Below are 20,077 nucleotides of genomic sequence, written 5' to 3'. Positions count from 1 at the left end.
TGGCCCTGGGCCCTGCGTCCTCACCGGCGCTGCGCCGCCTCGCTCGCAGTCGCGCACGCCTCAGCGCGGTAACGGACGCGCCCCCGCAGCTCGCCGGCCCGGCCCCGGGATGGTCCCCAAGCCCTCAGACTCCGCGGAGGGGCTCCGCGCCGCCGGCAACCAGAGCTTCCGCAACGGCCAGTTCGCCGAGGCCGCGGCGCTCTACAGCCGCGCGCTGCGGATGCTGCAGGCGCAAGGTACGACCCTGGCCCCCTGTTTCTCCGCCCGGCCTCCTCCCCCTCCGGTGTCCCCTTCCCCCCGCGGCCGCCCAGACCTCGCTCGGCCCCCTAGTCCCCGGGGCCTGCGTTCCCCGCGGCCGACTGGCTCACCGGGGGCCACCCGGCACCCTTCCCGCCCGCTCCCTGCTTTGGCGTCCTGCGGGAAACTTCCTTGGCTCTTTCTTCCCCCGTCCCCTTCCCCCCCAAGTATAATATGGTTTTGTTACTGTTCCTTTCTCAGTTATTGCCATATCACAAACATATTTCCGTATGAATGGATGTTTTATCACATGTTTTATTGCTGTTTAAAAAAAACACCCCACAACATTAAATTTATCTTATTAACCATTTTTAAGCGCAGGACTGTCAGGTGAATTCACATTGTCGTGCAACCGAGATCGCTAGAACTTTCTCACCTGCAGCACTGAAACTCTGTAGGCCCCAAACACTATCATCTTCCCTTCCTCCCCACAGCCCGTGGTTTCCACCTTTCTACTTCGTGTATCTGTGGTTTTGATTAGATACTTCAAATGAGTGAAGTCCTCCGGTATTTGTCTTTTGGGACTGGCTTATTTCGCTTAGCAGAATCGCCTCCCGGACATTGCAGTTCGTGTTACAGCATGTGACAGGATTTCTTCCTAATTTTTAAAGATTATTGTGTGGATATTTCCCATTTTCTTTATCCAGATGTAAACAAGGCCTGTCTGAAAGCTATTAGGACCAAAAAGGAGACAAATACAGGGATGTGTAAGGCAGGTGACTAGGGAGCTCCTTTAGAGTGGATGGTCAAGGACAGCTTTGAAGAAGTGATCATTGATGTCTGAATGATGAGAAGAAGCCAGGTGCACGAAGTTTTGGGTGCTGCGCGTTCCAGGTGGAGGGAATTGTTCGTTACAAAGGCCCCCAGATAAATGAGCATGGAGAGTTTCAGGCGCCCAAGTCCAAGCATCGTGAAGGGGGGCGGGGAGCAGGAAGTGTTCAGGGTAGTTTGATCGCAGAGCCTTAATGGCCTTGTTTTACACAATAGTTTGTGGTAAGGAGTGTGGATTTGATTCCTCGATGGGAAGCTACTGGGAAGTTTTGTTTTAAATAGAAGTGTAGCACGGGCGCCTGGGTGGCTTAGTCAGTTAAGCGTCCGACTTTGGCTCAGGTCGTGATCTCACGGTTTATGGGTTCAAGCCCCGTGTCGGGCTCTGTGCTGACAGCTCAGAGCCTGGAGCCTTTTTCAGATTCTGTGTCTTCCTCTCTCTCTCTGTAAGACAAAGTAAGACACTTTGGAGGAGAGGTGAGTCTCATTCTAACCAACCACAGCCCATTGCCCCAAACCTCTTTTCCAAAGTGTCTTACCCATGAGCCCTCGTTGTCTATAGGACCGATTTCCCCATGCCTGCTTCTCTCCTTTTCTTGGCTAGCATTGGTTGAGTGCTTTACTGTGTGCTAGACATTATCGACGTCATTCCTTTTGATTTTCATACAAACCTATGGGTAAGACACTTTCTAGATGAGTCCGGTGGAATTACACAATGAAGACATGTCAGAGGCAGGATATGAATATGGGTCTAGTTCTCAAGTCCAAGTTTTGAATCCCTTTATTAAACTTCTCCCCAAATCCTCTCCAAATTCCAGTCTTTCTTGTTTGAACTTTTTTAGTTTGAAGTCACTCATTTTGCCCCCCTCTTATTCTTCTAGAACACTCCTTTTTAGGCCCACCTCCTCATCTCAGCATCACTTGATGAAGTCACTGATGAATTTGAGAGACCGATATTTCTGCCTTTTTTCTTTCATCCTACCCCAGCTGGCCTGGAAAAGCTTGTGCTTTTGTGTGGATTTATTCTGGATCCTTAGAAGGGCTGGCCTGGTGTCTGCATTTAGTAGCATTTAGTAGGGGACCAGCGTTCGGTTCTAATCTTGCTGTTGATTTTCTAGATAATTTCTAGGGAAATCCCTGGATTTCTGTGATCAGGTTTGCTGATCTTGAAAGAAGAGGGTGCAACCTAACAAAATGAACCCTTCTAGCAAGTCTGTGAAGCGGTATCGTCACGTGATAGTCACGTGGGCACGTTTGATCGGAGGGATTGAGTGGCTGGTGCCAGCTCGCTGACAGGGGTCTAGGTTCTGATGCCCTTCCTGCTGCCCCACTGCTGTTTCTGCGCGCTCTGGTGACTTGACGTGGACTACAAGCTTCGAGTAATCATACTTTTCCCTTAAGGGCCAGGGTATAGTTTACTTTTTTCTGTACTCTGCTCTCTCGCTCAGGGCCTGACAGAATAAGGGGGAAAAGCTATTATTTTATTAGGTTTGTCACCGTTGATATTGAACGAAAGCTTTTGCCATGCCTCAACATGGTAACATACTTAGTGGAAAAAAGCAAATTGCAGAAGGATGGACATTAGGGGGCCACTTAGGAAAAGCTTAGGAATGCAGATATAATAAAGCAGGCAGATGCGCACGTAGGAGGATGTTACACCCCAGCCTCAGGACTGTGCTGACCTCTGGGCATCTGAGGAGGGAGCCAAGAGAAAAAGATGAGGTTGAGTGGAGCTTTGGCCATATCAAAAATTAAAAAGACTGGAAACAAATATAACGTATGCCAAATCCAGCGATGGATGTTAAGTATATGTTATACCATTTTCTAGATATTTCATAATTTTCAAAAGAGAGTTTGTTTCTCATTCTTTTGGGTATATACCCAGGATGGGATTACTGGGTCAGCACTTGGTAGTTTTCAGGGGTTTTTTGTTTTCCGTTATGGTCTATGTTAGTGGGTATAAAGTAGTTGAAGAATTATTTTAAAAATGGAAGATGGGGGCGCCTGGGAGGCTCTGTCAGTTGAGTGTCCGACTTTGGCTCGGGGCATGATCTCGTGGTTCGTGAGTTCGAGCCTCACGTTAGGCTCTCTGCTGATAGCTTGGAGCCTGCTTTGGATTCTGAGTCTCCCTCTCTCTGCCCCTCTCCCGCTCCCATTCTGTGTTTCTCTCTCTCAAAAACATTTAAGAAAATAAAAGTCATTGCGGCTACACAGTAAATGACGTGGGCTTCTGAGATTCCTGAGGGTAAGGACTGCCTTTGGAGTTCTGACACTTCTCCCTCTGGGCTTCCTGATCGGGCTTGTTGGTAGCTTGAATCCTTCCTTTGACCAAGTGGAGTTAATCTCTTGTCTTTTATATCCCCACAACCCTGTTCAGTCTATGTATCACATATCCTTTCCTTTTTTAGGAACCCTTTTTGTTGGGTTTACATGAGTTTTGTAACAAAATTCTCACACACACATATGCACGTGTAGTTGCAGCATGGATTTCTTCGAGTGGAAGCCAGCTAGTTCATGTCTTGTCTTTTGCCTGGTCTTAAGTTCAGTGCTGGAGTCAGTGAATGAGATGGTGTTTGGTTCCCTGTGAGTGGCCAGAAGCTTCCTGTTCTCGCTCCCACGTAAGAACGACAAGCCTGGCAGACCATCGGACCAACCAGCCTGATCAGGAAGCCCAGAGAGCTCCGGGCCTGAAATACACCCCAGGGCGTCTATTTCCCACCCTGATAACCTCGTGCTGTCTGCTTCCACCTGGGCAGGTTCTTCGAACCCCAAAGAAGAAAGTATTCTCTACTCTAACCGGGCAGCATGCCACTTAAAGGATGGCAACTGCAGGGACTGCATCAAGGATTGCACTTCGTAAGTGGGCAGGGGTGACCTTGGGGGTCTGGGGGGGGTCTCAGGAGAGGATGCTGGGTTTATCTGGCCTGTGTTCTTCTTTGGACCGATCCCACCGGTTATAGCCATGCCAGATAATTTGGAAATGACCACTGGGTCACTGAGGATAACTTGTGTCTTTGGAGTCTGCTGAGAAAGGAGTAGGGTGGGCAGTTAGAGGTGGGCCTTAAAGGCCTTTGAGATTTGGGACCTGATGATAAGATTGAGGTGCAGATAGGTGACTGGCTTGCCCAGGATTTTCCTGGGGTGGATGTGTGTGGGAGCAAGGGAGGGAAAGAAAGAGGAATAGAGCTTAGTGACTACTAGCCTCAAAAGAAGCTAGGAGGGAAAGGTTCCCATCGATGACCAGGGGTAAAAGAAGTTAAACAGTTGTTCATACTTCTTCCTTCTCCAAGCCAGTCTGCTACTGCCTTCTTTCCTCCTCACTGAGCTAGCACACACGACTTCATGTTCTCAGATCCAGTGTCCTGTGGTATTGCCCTAGATTCGTGCCCTGGTGATGGGTGGGAGAGGAGGAGAGGTGAGCAGGCTCGTGGAGCCTGCGCTGAGCTCATTTGCACCGGGCCCGTGCTGGGTTTCCTTCTTGGAGTGCTCATGACCACTCTGCGGGGTAAGTTTACCATCCTGCCCAGGCCAGCACTGGGTTGCAGAGGACTGAGGCGGTAAAGTGACCTGCCTGGGGTCACGTGGTTGGTGGCAGAGGTAGAATTCCAACACCACTCCATCTGACTCCAGGGCCTGTTTTCCCACCAGGTCAGCCTCTTTAGAAGCACCTAGAAGACTGAAAGCTACAAGGCACTTGTTCTTGGCTTGAGGGGAGCAGGAGTGGGGAGGAGGGATTGCAACCATGAAAACTGATGGGTGGGCACCCAGGTTTCACAGTGTGAGTGGTCTTCTGCCCGTCATCCCTTCTCCACTGCAGTCCAAGTTGGAAAGTCCCTCTTCTAAGGCTTGACATTTTTAGCAGTGTCTCTGCCAGATGTGACCTCCTGTATACTGAATGCTACACATGACCCTGCTTGGAAGGAGCTGCACGGGAGCCCCAGTGGCTCAGCAGCCAGATGACGTTTGTGCCTCCTGCTCTAGAGCCCTGGCCCTGGTTCCCTTCAGCATGAAGCCCCTGCTGCGGCGAGCGTCGGCCTATGAGGCTCTGGAGAAATACCCCCTGGCTTATGTCGACTACAAGACTGTTCTGCAAATCGATGACAGCGTGACGCCAGCCTTGGAAGGCATCAACAGGTGAGCCTGAGCCACTGCCAGCAGTCTCTCTGGAACTCCCTGTCCTCCTGGATTTGCTTGGGCCATGGCTTTGGGCATCTCCTGGGGGTCCCTTTGGGCTGGGCTTAGAAACTCCTAATGAGCATGTGGGGAAAGTGCGGAAGGAGAGTCAGCTGTCGTGTGCAGGTGTGAACAGGGTCAGAATTGGAAGATTGATTGCTTGCCTGGCTGCTCAGTCATTCACACCATGAGAGTTTATTGAGCTCTGTTTAAAGGATTGTGCCAGCTTTAGTGGGGAAGATCCCCCTTGCTCTGCAGACCTAACTAGAGCGGGGAAAGTAAGACGGTGCACAGGTAGCTCAACACAAGGCCATGAGTGGTGGTCTCGGGGATGGTTCAGTACGTTGTGCTGTGACCCCTTCACGTGGCCCATCAGGCAGCATTGCTTTCTGGGCTTCTGGGTGGTGGTTTGTACATCACGGATGCCCTCGTCTGTGTATCTGATCATGTTTCCCCTCTTTGCATGGGCTGCTAGAAAGCCGACATGACACTGTAGCAAACCTTTCACGGGACTTCATGGTATGTATTTAGTGCATCATTTTTACCTTCACTTGTTTTTTCTCTGCCTCCTTTTAGTTTCTATCCTCCAACAGAATCTGCTGCTTGTGTGCCCACCTTTGCCCTAGGGCCTGGGCTGATGCCTGACGCACAGCTCTTCCTGCTTAATGGAGCCCCAGGCTCATGGGGAACCCAGTTATAGCCAAGCGCACCCCAGTATGTCGAGCTCTGTGGTAGGCGGCGGTCCAGGGGGCCGTAGGAGCAGAAAGGGGCGCCTGACCAACCAGGGGGAGGAAGGAGACTGGTCAAGACTTTACGGAGGAGGCGAGCTGCGGCTGACAAATGAATAGACATCTGGGGTCAGGGCAACTTGGACGTCACCTGTAGAGGGTGAGCAAGAATCATGGCTTCCAGGAGTTGCAAAAAGTCCATTTTGCTTGGTGCTGCTGGTGAGAAGCTCAGCTCGGATGGGTGAGGCGAGGCCAGATCACACAGGGCCTGGCATTCGGGGGCCTGGACCTAATCCAGGCATGGTGAGGCTTTGTGGAAGGGGCTTTAGCAGGGGGATGGCGTGAGCAGATTTGAGAGAAAAGCTGGCCTCCGTGCCGAGGGATGCCTGAAGGAGAGCAGGGTAGGAAGGGCTGGGCAATAATTCAGAAGAGATGGTAGTGGAGAGAGGACAGCAGGACCAGTTCCGGGCACATTGGTTCAGTGAGATTTGGTGTTGGGTGGTGAGAAGGGAAGAATAGAAAAAACATCCCAGAGGCTGACGGGTCACATTGGAGGGGACTGTGGGACCTGAGACAGGCGACGTAAGGATAGTGGTTGGGTATTTCCATGGGTTTAGAGGCAAGGGAGACAAATACAGGGCAGATTTTTGGCTTCAGAGGACATCAGCCTAGAGGTGGATCGAGGTTGTGGGAGAGCAGAAGACCCCTGCAGCAAGTGAGCAGCGGGGAGAGGCCGGAGCTTTGAAAATTGCAGCATTTGAGGGACTTCCAGAACAGCAGCTGGAGGGAAGGAGGAAACTTGAAGCATTTCAGAGAAGGTGTTTCCAGAAGGATGAAGCCCTCGTTCCTGTCAGGTGTTGCTGTGAGCTTAAACGGACTTCTGGGTTTAAGAATGGAGTCCCTGGTGGTTCTGAAAGCAGCAGTTCAAGATGTCTGGCTGTGAAGAGGCAGGGGCGTCCAGCGGCGGAGGCGGAGTAGGGTCTCCAGGAGGGTCTCCAGGCACAGAGCAAGGTGGAAGCTGTAGAAGAGATGTTGACCGTGCTTCCTGCTAGAGGCAGCGAGAGGGGAGGCCCAGGGCTTCGGTGGAGAGATTGGCCTCATCACTCCGTCATTCATGACAGGAGAGAAATAGGAAGGAGTGGGTGCCCATGCAGGCGGGTTGGCTTTTGCAGGGTGAGGAAGTTTGCCCCCAAAAGAGGAGGAGGGTTAGGGAGCTGGGCTGAGGAGGGTAGAGGTTTGAAACAGCTGTGCCAATCAGGAAAACAGCTGTGGGGGCCGAGTGCAAGGACACGAGTTTGCAGTGATGCCAGCCCGTGACGCTTTCATTCTGGTCACACAAGGAAACAGTCGTTGGAGCAGAAAAAGCACACTGTTGGCTCTGTTCACTGGCCGAGCACATACAAAACGGACGTGGTCCCTGAGCAGGATTTGAAGCAAGTTAGCTGGGCCCAGAAGGGGGAGATGGGGAACGGGAGGTGGCAGAGACTGTTCCGGGTAGAGGGAAGAGTATGTGCAAGGGCCAGAGTGGACAGATCAAGAGGGAGCGTGGCACGCAGTGAAAGTGGAGAGGCGGGAAGGGGCCGGGTCTCACGCCCTGTCAGCCTAGGCAAATGGGAACTCTTGAAGGATCTTAAACTGAGAATGACCGAATATTTACACTTTTTAAAAATCTCACAGCATCAATCCAATGTCAGGTGCTTGCACGGGCTTGTAATAGATCCTTTAGGAAGGTATAAAACACGTCTTTTCGGGACGCCTGGGTGGCTCAGTCGGTTAAGCGTCTGACTTCGGTTCAGGTCATGATCTCACAGTTCATGGGTTTGAGCTCCGCGTCGGGCTCTGTGCTGACAGCTCAGAGCCTGGAGCCTGCTTTGGATTCTGTGTCTCCCTCTCTCTCTGCCCCTCCCCCACTCATGGTCTATCTCTCTCTGTCTCAAAAATAAATAAACATTAAAAATTTATAAAAAATAAACATTTCTTGGGGGATGAGTGGTCTTTTAGGGATAAGGTTTTAAGTACCCTTCATAAGCAGCAGTCACCACTTTGAAGTTAACATAGGTGAGGGCCAGGCAGGAAGGGACTGTCATGATGGCAGACTTCTGTCCCTTTCCCACTGTGTGTTAGAAGGCCATAAAGAGGTGGAAGCTCTCACATGCCCACTTTGGATTTATGAGAGAATGCTATCTTCCAGACCCAGCCGGAAACCTCCTTGTAATTCTGTCTGCCTTTCCAGGATGAGCAGAGCTCTTGTGGACTCCCTTGGGCCCGAGTGGCGCCTGAAGCTGCCCTCCACCCCCTTGGTGCCTATTTCAGCTCAGAAGAGGTGGGAGTCCTTGCCCGCGGAATGCCGCAGAGAGACAGCTAAAAGCAAAGTCAAAGAAACCACAACTGCAAAGAGCAGAGGTAAGTTGTGACTTCCTGCCAGGAGTGGTATAGTCTCCCCGTAGCCACTTTAATTCTATAAATTGGCCTTGGTTAAGCTGAGCTATAAAAATTAAAAGAAAAAATAAAAACAAAAAGTCCTAACTTCTTAGAGACTGAGGCGATGAGAAAGCCCACCCACCACTGTCCGGATGAAGCGATAGAAGGCACGTGGAGCTTCCGGCCTGGTGGGTCGGTGTACGGCATTAGTTCCTCTGGCAGCCGTGGCGATGGGTCATCTAGGATGGTTTTGGTAGCAAGAACAGGAAGCTCAACGTGGTAAAAATAACAAAGAGAATGTATTGGCTCACGTAACTGAAAAGTTCAGGTTCAGGCAAGGTTTGCTCCAACAGCTCACGACGGTCTCAGACTCTGATTCAGTTTCTCCGTGCCCTTCTCAGCTCTCTCCTCTGGTGGGTTGGCTTTGCCTTCGGGCCATCTTCCCTTCTAGTAGCAAAGTAGCTGTAGCACTTCCTGGCCTCGTGTCCATACGGCATGCCTCGTGGCCCAGAGAAAGAGAAGAAGGTTGGTTTCTTCTAATAGCTCCCTAAGAAGGAGAGGGTTTCTCTCCTTTAAATCCCTAGGTCACAGGTTTCCTCAATGATTCTGGCTCATTTGGTCAGCTATTGTCTGAATTAGTCATGTGATCGGGGGCTGAGACTTTGTGATGGGCTCCACCCTAAGCCATCTGTCCCACCTTCTTAGCTTGAGGGTGATGCTTTCCCAGGAAGGAACCAACGAACACGCCCCCACACACCCACACCTGGAGGCCCTGGAGGATGAGTAAGAGAAGAGAGATGGAAGTCAGGTAACACAGAGATGAGATGATCCCACCTCAACCAAGTAAAATGGAGAGGCCGTTCTTGGGGCACAAGCTCCCCAGTGCTCCAGGGGCCTCAGCTGGGCCCAGCAGGCTAGGGAGTCAGGGTAGGAGGTGCAGCAGGTGTGCGGGCTGGAGCCTTGCCATGGGTCTCAGGGGAGGGCAGGTGAACAACCCTTCCCGGGAGGGAACCTATCTGACCATGGGTAGCATTTACTCTGGTTTGTGGAAGCCTGCTAAGTGTCCCCCGTTCTCCAGAATGAAAATGTGGGGTGCTGATGAACTAGATGGCTTCAGCACCTACCATTAATTTCCTTCATTCAGAGCCCCAAGCCCTATATTTTGCAGGTGCTGTGCTAGGCAGTGTGACACAGAGATGGCAGGCGGGCTTGGCCCTCAGGAAGCTCTCAGTCTAATGAAAGACAGACACATAAACAGCTTTTTAAAATACAGGAGGAAAGAGGCGCCTGGCTGGCTCTGTCAGTGGAGCACATGACTCTTGATCTCAGGGTTGTAGGTTCAAGCCCCATGCCGGCGGTAGAGCCTACTAGAAAAAAAAAGAAAATACAGGAGGAAGAATGAGTTGCTTTAGAGTCTTTAGTATCTGGGGAGTTCAAAATAGGAACTAACGTGTGCACTTGAGGGGTTTGGCGGATCACTCCTGGAGGAAGTGCTGGTGAGAGAGAACGCAGCGTGTGGCTGTTGCAGGTGAACAGTGGGAATCCCTGCCTGAGCAGCGTGGGTATGCTGAAGCCGTATCTACATGGCAGCCCATTGGCTCTGCTTCTAGAGAACCTCGTGCACGTGTGCAAAGGAGGTGTGTGCAAGAGTGCTCACAGCAGCATGTTTGCAGCAGCAAAAACAAAAATGGAAATAACCCAGGTCTGTAAGAAGAATGGACAAGTCAGTTGTAGCCACATCAACACAGGAATCAATCTCAGGAATACGTTGCTGAGGGGAGAAAACAAAACCAGATCAAGGAAGCATAATTAGAATTGTTTATTCTTTTATATGCAGTTAAAACCAAAACAAACAGCAAAGGGTTTACAGAAACTATCGTATATAGTTAAGCTACCAAGAAAAAGGGGAGGAAGGAAGCACAGGATTGGGGATGATGGTTTCTTCCAGGAGTGGATTAATTTGGGGAGGGGGCCCCACAGGACTTTTAAGGTCTTAGCGAATGTTCTGTTAAGGTGAGGGATAAATTCAAGGGTGTTAGTTCTCTTCCTAAAACCTTACCCGTGCCATAAATATTCAGTATTTTATAAAGGTAGTTTTTAAAAATTACAAAAATGGCTGAAATGGGAGCTGGGTCTGGAACAGTGGTCTGGGGCTGCTCAGTGAAGGGCCGGAAGGCCACATGAGCAGCTTGCATTTCACCTTGTCTCCCTCTCAATGAGGGTGGGGGCGGAGCTGCACTCACTGGCTGAGGGAGGATACATTAGGGCCAAAGCCACAATGAGGATGGCGGGCTTTTCTGCCCTTTTTTGAAAGCCCGGGAGCTACACCCTTTCTCAGACACTTGCTTATTTACACACTCATTTACTTGTTCTCCTGCTTTAAGTTTATATATAGCATGCCCTGCACTTTGTGGGGTGGGCTCAGTTTCGTCCTGACACTAGCCCCGTGTGGGGTAGGTAGTGTCCGCTGCACGGAGAGACTGAGGTCCAGAGGACTTGGGCCCCATGAGATCCCCAGCTCCTGAGTGGCAGTGCCGGGGCTAGAACCCGAGTTCTGTCTGTTCTTACGTGTATGTCTGAGTATGTTTTTATATAGGAGTCCCCAGCCTGCTGTGACTGAAAAACTCTTTAATCTCCCAGAAGCTGCATGGGGGACTCCTTCATCAGGGAGGCTGCTTTAGGGCAGCGTAGGGATCTCGGGGGGTGGGGGGCACGGGGGTGGCAGACGACTTGGAAGAGATGATTCCCGTGAGGCCTCGTGGATCTCGGTTGGGCACCCGCTCCATGGCTTTTTCCTCTTCTGAATTTGTATCTAGTGCCTTCTGCTGGGGATGTGGAGAGAGCCAGAGCTCTGAAGGAAGAAGGCAATGAGCTTGTAAAGAAGGGAAACCATAAGAAAGCTATTGAGAAGTACAGTGAAAGCCTCTCATTTAGTGACACGGAGTCCGCCACATACAGCAACAGGTATCTTCCACGTAGCTGTTGGCCCGGGGGCTTTTAGGATGTTGGCCGTTGTTCCAGAGTCCTCTCTCAGACTGGGGTGGGCTCTTCATTCCTGGCATTTAGTCAGCATGTTGTAGCTCCAAACCCGCATCCACACGTGTTCTGGTCGCCATAAGGCAGGTGTTGCCCACGGCGTTCGCTACCTTAGAGGAATAGAAACAGCGATGCCAGCGTGGAGCCTGGGCTTGGTCGGCCCTTCTCCCCCTCAGATTTTATCCAAATAAGCACACTCCACAAGTAAAAGCCTCAGCACGAGTCTCTTCACCTGCCCCCTTCCTCCACTCCCACGGCTTCTCTGAGCCCCTCCCATTAGAAGTGTTGGCACGTCTCAGCACTAGGGCAGGACCCAGGGTGTGGACTAACGACTGCCTGGCCCGGGAGCAAGAGATGGTCTTGCCTGAAGGGTCTGACCTGTGGGTGGCGCTGTTGAACACCGCGCACCATGAACTGCTGTCTGGGGCTAGTGCTTCTTTCCACCCATAGCGAGGGCACCGTCCCTTTTGTGGTGTGGGAGTCACTGCTTTGCAACACACTCCCGATGTATTGGTGGTAGGTGGCCTTCCCCTTTAAAAGTCAAGAAATCAGAGGCTCAGAGCAGGAAGGGCTTTACCTTAGCTTACCCAGCCATTAAACGGTAGAGACAGGATTGGAACCTGGCTCCAGTGAGATCTGTTTATTAGTTTTACTGTCAGCAGCTTGAAACATTCAGCAAGGGACCGTATCTGATCCAAACATTTGTCATAAAAGATATACGATAAAACGTTATGAGTCTGTTTCTCCTCTCCTGCTAACATACATATATTACTCTTTAGTTCAAAACTCTTGGATTCGGGGCACGTGGGGGGGCTCAGTGGGTTAAGCATCTGACTCTTGGCTTTGGCTCAGGTCACGATCTCCTGGTTCTTGAGTTCCAGCCCCAAATTGGGCTCTATGCTGATAGTGCAGAGCTTGTTGGCGGTTCTTTTCTCTCTCTCTGCCCCTCCCCTGCTCACCTCTCCCTCTCTCAAAAATAAAAAAAGAAAGAAACACCAATCTTGGATCTACTGTAGGGTCTCCATTCCCTATGGAAATTTTTGGGATAAAACGTGTCCCAGCTTTGAGTAAGGGTAATGTGGTCCGTGTACCAAGTCACATGATCCTCACGCAGAGTCTGGGGCAGCTTGCTGAAACTCACTGTTAACATTTCTGCCGTGAAGCGTAGCGGAATTCCACTTGGACTTGAGGCAGTGTTAAAGAATGGCCAAGTAGCCTCACATCTGTGCAGGTCAGGTTTTGGTGTCAAATAAGTTGAAAAGAGAACTTTTTAAGGGTAGGTTTTAGAATTTTGGCCCCGTGGTTTTACTGGCTGATTGGACCAGGGATGCCCAGTGCCTCAGTCTTCCTGGCTAACTGGGAAGAAAGGACCGCTGGCTGTGTGTTCTGTGCTTATGCAGTGGCCTCTTGACACCTCTGTCTCTGGGCCTGCTGGACTCGCTGACCTCATACTGCTAGAGACTTCTGTTAGCCTAGTTTCCTGGACTTCTACCACTTTTTACCACTTTCAGGACAATGTTTTGTTTATACGCAGTTTTTCATGCAAGTGTGTCCATGCCACACTTTAATTATTACTGCTTTACCTTGTAGGGCTGGTCTTTTCCTTATTTTTCTTACTCAGAGCATCACTGGCTGTTTTCCCAGGTTCGTTCTAGCTAAACCTTAGGAACATCTTGACAGAGTCCAGAGAGTTTTGTTTGTTTGTTTGTTTTTTAATGTTTTATTTCTGAGAGAGAGAGAGAGAACGAGTAGGGGAGGGTCAGAGAGAGAGGGAGACACAGAATCCAAAACAGGCTCCAAGCTCTGAGCTGTCAGCACAGAGCCTGACACAGGCCTCAAACCCACAAACCGCGAGATCATGACCTGAGCCAAAGTCGGATGCTTAACCAACTGAGCTACCCAGGTGCCCCTCCAGAAAGGATCTTGGTGGGCTTTTGGTTATGGTTACACTGGATTTATAAATTTAATTTAGAGGTGCCTGGGCAGCTCAGCTGGTTCAGTGTCCGACTCTTGATTTTGGCTCAGGTTATGATCTCCTGGTTTGTGGGTTCAGGCCCTGCCTCTGGGCTAACAGTGCAGAGCCTGCTTGGGATTCTCTGCCTCTCTCTCAAAAATAAACAAACTTAAAAATTTTTAATTTAGAGGACTGTGGGGCACCTGAGTGGCTCAGTTGGTTAAGCACCCAACTCTTGATTTCGGCTCAGTCATGATCTGACAGTTATGGGATCGAGCCCTGTGCTGACATTGTGAAGGCGGGGTATTCTCTCTCTCCCTCTCTGCTCCTCCCCCACTCATGCTTTCTCTCTGAAATAAAAATTTAGAGGATAACTTTGTATTTTATAAATTTTCCATCCACTGAACCTGAAACAATACCTCATCCCCAGATGCCTTTTTTTTTTTTTTTTGAGAGGGCACACGTGAGCAAGGGGCGGAGAGAGAGAGAAGCAGGGCTTACCCAAGGCAGGGCTTGAACTCATGAACTATGAGACCATGACCTCAGCCCAAGTCAGATGCTTAACCGATTGAGCCACCCAGGTGTCCCCCAGATGCCATTTTAATGTTCCACCATGCCCTTTTCTCTCTACTGGTCAGCCCCTGAACCTGCCTGAATTAGAGGGAAGAGAACATAGGACCCCTTCAGTGGGAAGAATGCCAAAGAACTTGTGCCTTTTATTTAAAAAAATTTTTTTAATGTTTATTTTTGAAAGAGAGCACAAGCTGGGGAAGGGGCAGAGAGAGGGGGAGACACAGGATCAGAAGCAGGCTCTAAGCTATCAGCACAGAGCCTGACATGGGGTTTATACCCACAAACTGTGAGATCATGACCTGAACCAAAGTCAGATGTTTAACTGAGCCACCCAGGTGCCCCTTTTATGCCTACTTTTAAATTGGCATGTGCCGGGGGGTGGGGTCGTCTGGCTGGCTCTGCCGGTGGGGTATGGGGCTCCTGCTCTCAATTTTGTGGGTGCAGGCTCCATGCTGGGCAGAGACATTATTCTAAAAAAAAAAAATTGGTAAAAGGGGAGCTTTTTCTAATTTATAAATTCCATGCAGTCTCTGTAAAAACATTAGAGTTTTTTTTAATTCCTGATAATGACTCTAAAGTTTGTCAGGAAAAAATGAGAATATCATACGCTAAATTCTCTTAGGCTGCTAAAGGGAAAAGAGGGATTATCCAATGAGTAGTGTTGGGTTGATTGGATAGGAGTTAAAAATAAGCCTAAATCCCTACTTCACTCTTTATTAAAATAAATTCTAAGTGGACCACAGTTTCAAATGTAGAAAGAAAAACCATTAAGTTCTAGAAGAATGCGTGGGTTAATTACTTTGCAGTGGGAATGTATTCTAAAGCTGTGGAGTGGGGAGGTGGGGACCGCAGAGGTCATTAAAGGTATATTTTATTTCATAAGGTTAAAAAGCCTTACGTAAAGGTACAGAGCTCTGCCCGTATGTAAAACAACTGCATTATAACAGAGAGACAGTTTTCTTCCACTGTTGATAAGTTAAAGGTTGAGACTCAGGATCGGTTCACTTACAGGGAAATAAGCTCTATAATAACTGGTTCTGAGAGCATCTTTCGGAGAATATTTTGGCAAGAACAGTCAGGGCTCTAAATGCACGTACCTGTTGACCCACCGGTCCCTCCTGACCGGCACTAAGCGTTACGCATCAGGGTGCTCATGGCAGCATCATCTATTCACAGACTGGAAGTGATGAAAAAGGTCTACAGATGAGGAATTGGCAAAATAAGTATGGTTCATCCAACCAAGTGAATACTCTGTTCTCACTGAAAACAGCAAGTGAGCTCCAAGACCCCTGTTTTTTCACGACTTTGTCTTTGGAGGAAAGAATTGAAAATGATGGAGGAAGATGTACATCTTTCTTTCCCTGTAGATGCAGTGTCGTTGTATGATGTACGCTACTGTTTTTTTCCCATGATCATGAAATTGTTCACACTGTCAGTTGAAAGAACTGGATACTGGACACCCACATATATACCTACCGTCTGAATTCCTCGTGAATGTTTTGTCATCTTTGCTTTATTGCTGTTCAGCCACCGATTGTTCTTAGTTTGGGTGCATTTCAGGGCGAGCTGCAGACATTTTTACTTCTCACTGCTAACACATCCGCCTGTGTATCCTGAGTCCAGTATTTGTTTAAGGTAGACGATTTTTTAATCCATCAAGGGAGAGGTTTCAAGAGCCTTTTCTGTGTGGAAGAGCATAGGACGGGAGTGTGAAGTAGACCACGCAATGACCGGATGTGTTAGGGTGTGGAGACCTGCAAACCAGGCTCCCATCTGGGCCTCACAGTGTCACTGGTGCGTGCACAGGCCCCTCGCCCCTCTGGGCGAGTGGGTGGGTCCCATCTGTGAAGAGGGGCCAGTGTTCTTCGAGGGTGAGGAAGCTATGAAGTACCCAGCACAGAGCAGGTGTTCGGCGAGTCAACCCTCAAACCTCCTCATGGCTGGTGGGCAGCCTCTAAGCAGTGACTGAAACCTCCAAAATGGTCTTTCCCCTTCAGAGCGCTCTGCCATTTGGTCCTGAAGCAGTACAAGGAGGCAGTGAAGGACTGCACAGAGGCCCTGAGGCTGGATGGAAAGAATGTGAAGGCCTTCTACAGGCGAGCTCAAGCCTACAAGGCACTCAAGGTAAAAAGGCCCTGACTGAAAGGCACCGTCTGAGGAGTCGGGCTTGTGGCCGGCCTTCCCAGAGCATGGCAGGGGCGAGGGGGTGGTGCCCTGTCCCTTCTCCTCCAGGGGCCCCCACGTAGCTCAGGCCTGGCCTACAGGCTGCAGTGTGAGACCCTCTACCATCTCCACTCCATCTTGCCTCAGTCAGGTCCCCATCCTCACCCCCTTCTCTTCCCCCAGGACTATAAATCCAGCTGTGAAGACCTCACCCGTCTCCTGCAACTTGAGCCCAGGAACGGCCCTGCCCAGAAGTTGCAGCAGGAAGTTAACCAGAGCTTAAACTAAAAACCCCAAAGGGCAGTGGGAAACCTCTGCCTGAGCTCCCTCCTCCGTGCTTGCTCCTGGGACCCCACCTGCCCCAGAGTGAGCTCTGAAGCAACTCGGAGGTGATGGCTTCCTACCCCTTAAGAGGCTTGACTTGTTCAAATTAAGCCCCATGTAGTAAAAAAAAAAAAAAAATTGTTTTGCTGGAACGGCCCCCACTCCTCCTGCCCCAGGTGTACAGAAATAGGCCCTCCTCGGCAGAGCACTTGGCTCTGTCCCCGCCCCAAGCATGCCGCCACCCGCTGCCCCTGTAGCTTCTCCAGACCCGTCTCACTGTGATTCATCTGCACAAACCGAGCTCTGGGGTGGGGGCGGGTGAGGGATAAACCAGAAGACCCTGGCCCACCGGCACCCAAAGCAGCCTGTTGAGCTGGTTCTCCAGGGCTGCCCTCCCCACCTGTCCTTGGCAGAGGCCCGCGTTCTGAACCCCAGTGCCTTTAGGCTGGGCCCCCCTCCGGCAGGGATGCAGGATTGGGACTCTGGCTGGCTCTGCGCTGCCGAACCCGCGCGGAGGTGCCTGACGTATTTGGAGGGTCCAGAGGTGTGGCCACTTCCAAAGGTGGGACAGAGAGAAAGGCCTTCTCGAAGTTTGTGTCCTGCTCGGGGCAGGGACTTCCTGTTGACCTCAACAGTGGCCACCTCCAAGCTTCTTGGTTCTTTGTAATATGAGGTTAATTTGAACTAAACACACTGATGTTGAACTGTCTATTTAAGCTTTTGCATTAAACATCTTTCTTATACATAAAAGGTCTGCTGTGCTTATGTTTGTGCTTTTTCTGCTTTGCGCTTTGAACTCTGCAGTAACAAAAGCCACTGCCTAGTGGGCACTCATCCACTCGAACACACTCCCTGGAGTATCCGCACGAGCCAGGCTCTGTATAGTGCTGGTGAAGCCACAGTCAGCAGACGTGGTGCCTGTGCTCAGAGCGCTGAGGCTCCAGTGGGAAGGCAAGAAGGTAATCGGATAATCCTGGGAACTAAGGGCAGTCAGGTTAAGCATTTTAGAGGAGCTGCCCCATGCTTTCCCTGCCTAACTGGGGGGATTTGACCCTGTGGAGGGGAAGGGGTCCCTGAGGAAACAGAGCTTGACCGGAATTCTAACGTGGGAGTTTTACTGGTAAAGGCAGAACAGCAATCCAAGCAGACATAACAGACATCTGTAAAGGCCCGAGGTGGGAGGACGGGGGGGAGGACCGGGACCAGAAAATACCCCTTGAGTTCACAAAACGTGGTGTGGGGGAGGCTGGAGAGCACTTTAGGATTTGTCCGGAACTACAGGCGGCTACCCTTTTCTGGCCTGTGTCCCAGTTAAATTGTCTCCCCTTACTGAAGCAGCAAGCAGTTCGAGGACGCTGAAGCCAGGGTTTTCATGGTCCCGTTGCTCGCGGTCACATCATGTGCTGAGCACCACTCAGCTGTTAGCACCCTGATTCTGACCTTGCTGAAGGAGTCATCTCTACCATGAGCAACCACAGACCTCGGAGCTACGCAGATTTCAGGGTCTGGACAGACTCCGTGGGCATGGCCAAGGGACCAAAGTGCAGAGCTGGATGGGGTGCCTGGGTGGCCCTGTTGGTTAAGTGTCCGACCTCGGCTGAAGCAGGCTCCAGACTCTGAGCTGTCAGCATAGAGCCCAACCTGGGACTCGAACCCACTAACTGAGATCGTGACCTGAACCGAAGCCGGACACTTGACCCACTGAGCCACCCAGGTGCCCCTACTGTCAGCTCTTAGGCAGGCACGACTCTTACCTGATTGGAGGCAGGTTTAGTGGTGCCATCCGTTCACAGCTGACAGACTTTTTCTTCTTGAAGTCTGGAAGGCAAGTATCTTGATTTATTAATGAAAACATGGAAGGTAAACCCAGGACCTAAGAAGGGATCCTAAAGCAATTCTACGTGGGTTCTTCTCTAACAGTATTACACGTAGGCCCTTAGCCAGCCTGCCCAGAGCCCACAAGGAGCTGCTGCTTCCGGGGTGTATATACCTGCACTGCAGGGTACGCAAGCCAGGCATCCAGAAACTCCATGCACGTCACGTGTGGGCACCTGTAGCTTTAGTTCCTTCGCTCGGTGCCGTGTGAAGATTGCCATTGTCACGTGCTGCGCCGCCGCCCGGTAGGTGTCTGCTCCTCTGGGGCCGTTCCAGACGGTTCTGCTCGAGACCTGGTGGTCTTGGTCTGGTACACATACCTCCTCCCATAACTCCTTGGGCTTCTGTGTCTTCCAGCCACATCCCCAACCCAGTCAAGTCCACCCTTGGCTCTGGCCCACCTCCCTCAGACACAGAAAGGCCTCCTGGGAGACAAGACAGTTTGCAGCACTTTTAATGCACAAAAGGGAAGGTGACAGACTGGCGGGGGTGAGGGGCAAGGACCAGCCTACATTCCACATACAGAGTTTAAGTACAGATACACTCAAGTGGGAAATAAGTTATGGTTCTGGGGGACAGAGAGCCAAGGGCAGGAAGCGCCGTTCTCTGGTCAGTGGAGGGAGTGAGGATCCTGGTTTTCTGGGGATGAAAGGAGAGGAATGAATGCTTCTAATGTACAGCAGACACCTAGCCTCAACTGAGAAGGCAGAGCAGACCAAGGAGGGCCCCCGGGCAGGCAGAGCGAAGCCAGGCAGTGCCCAGGGATGGCCCAGCCTATGCGCGGAGAGGCCAGGCCGGGCAGAGGGCGAGAAACCGCCGCACTTGGCCCAGTGGTTGACACTCCTTCTCGTCCCACGGTCTGTCCGCTCCTTTGAGCTTCGCAGCTTCCCCCAAAGTCCTCGGTGCCTGGGAGACAGCCGGCGACAACATGGCTCTCCGCAGGTTTCTGAAAGTCAGCCCTGCCCGGCCCTTTCCAGCGTCTCTTGGGCTCGCAGCTTCTTCCGTCTCCGTCTCTCCCACCCCCGGCCACCCACCTGCTTTCAGAGCACAGTCATCTTGGTCAGCTCCGTGGCCTGGTGTGCCTGTAGCACCGCCACAGCCTCTTCCACCTGTGGGTGGGGGAGGGGGGAGGTGAAGGCAGCTGCCCAGCAGGGTCCCCGGGAGAGCCTGGCCACCCACCGCCTCAGCCCACTAGATGCCACAAGTGTCCTCCCTCCACAGCACTGCTGTTTGCAAGCACCCACGACAGGCGCGTCACTTGTCGCCTTCTTGAGACAGACGGGATGCTGCCGGGCAGCCCAGAGGACCTTAGCCCGATCCTCAGTCAGGACAAGGCTGCCCTGCCGAAGCCTGGGACGGGGAGCTGCAGAGAGTTAATCTGGGGGGGCTGGAGGGGGCGGCCCCGAGGCCTTCTGCCCGCATCCAGCCGGTACAGCTGGCCTCAGCGGGAAGGTAGACTTCATCCAGGCAGCAGCCTGTGTCCTCCCAGGGCACCCCGCCACCCAGGCCCCGGCCCACCTTGGCATTGAGGGACTCCGGGGACTCCAGCATGAGTAGCAGCTCCGAGTTGTCGATCTCCAGCAGCATGCCCGTGATCTTGCCAGCCAGGTGGGTGTGGGTTTCATAGATAAGTGGGTACAGACGCTCACCTGTACGGAACACCTGGCTGATATCCCAGCAGCCCCGGGGCAGGGGTGGGGGTGGGAGAGGTACTGTGGAAAGGAGCGGTGGGGCATCTGGTGGGTGAGGCATCTGGTGGGGAACG

At 51.5% G+C, this 20,077-nt stretch overlaps 3 protein-coding genes across 3 annotated transcripts in view; 1 reads left to right on the top strand and 2 right to left on the bottom strand.

Annotated features, from left to right (window-relative positions):
- The window catches only part of STK4 (serine/threonine kinase 4), a 336,256-nt gene that overhangs the window by 96,064 nt on the left and 220,115 nt on the right, over positions 1-20,077 (bottom strand). The gene's annotated exons all lie outside the window — the stretch shown is intronic.
- On the top strand, positions 38-17,172 carry TOMM34 (translocase of outer mitochondrial membrane 34). Its single transcript, XM_077765278.1, has 7 exons — positions 38-236; positions 3,822-3,921; positions 5,047-5,199; positions 8,200-8,369; positions 11,204-11,351; positions 15,948-16,074; positions 16,297-17,172. The coding sequence occupies exons 1-7, from the start codon at positions 110-112 to the stop codon at positions 16,399-16,401; spliced, it is 930 nt and encodes a 309-aa protein (XP_077621404.1). The 5' UTR covers positions 38-109; the 3' UTR covers positions 16,402-17,172.
- The window catches only part of PABPC1L (poly(A) binding protein cytoplasmic 1 like), a gene marked incomplete at its 5' end in the record, with an annotated part of 22,567 nt that continues 21,342 nt past the window's right edge, over positions 18,853-20,077 (bottom strand). The window contains 2 exons of the mRNA XM_077765295.1: positions 18,853-19,421; positions 19,831-19,961. Coding sequence (XP_077621421.1) covers positions 19,353-19,421; positions 19,831-19,961 — 200 coding nt within the window. The remainder of the gene's footprint in view (positions 19,422-19,830; positions 19,962-20,077) is intronic.

The sequence above is a fragment of the Crocuta crocuta genome, unplaced genomic scaffold (genome assembly GCF_008692635.1).
Source record: "Crocuta crocuta isolate KB4526 unplaced genomic scaffold, BGI_CrCroc_1.0 scaffold477, whole genome shotgun sequence".
In the NCBI taxonomy this organism is placed as follows: domain Eukaryota; kingdom Metazoa; phylum Chordata; class Mammalia; order Carnivora; family Hyaenidae; genus Crocuta; species Crocuta crocuta.
This window is presented reverse-complemented; position numbering and strand designations above follow the sequence as displayed.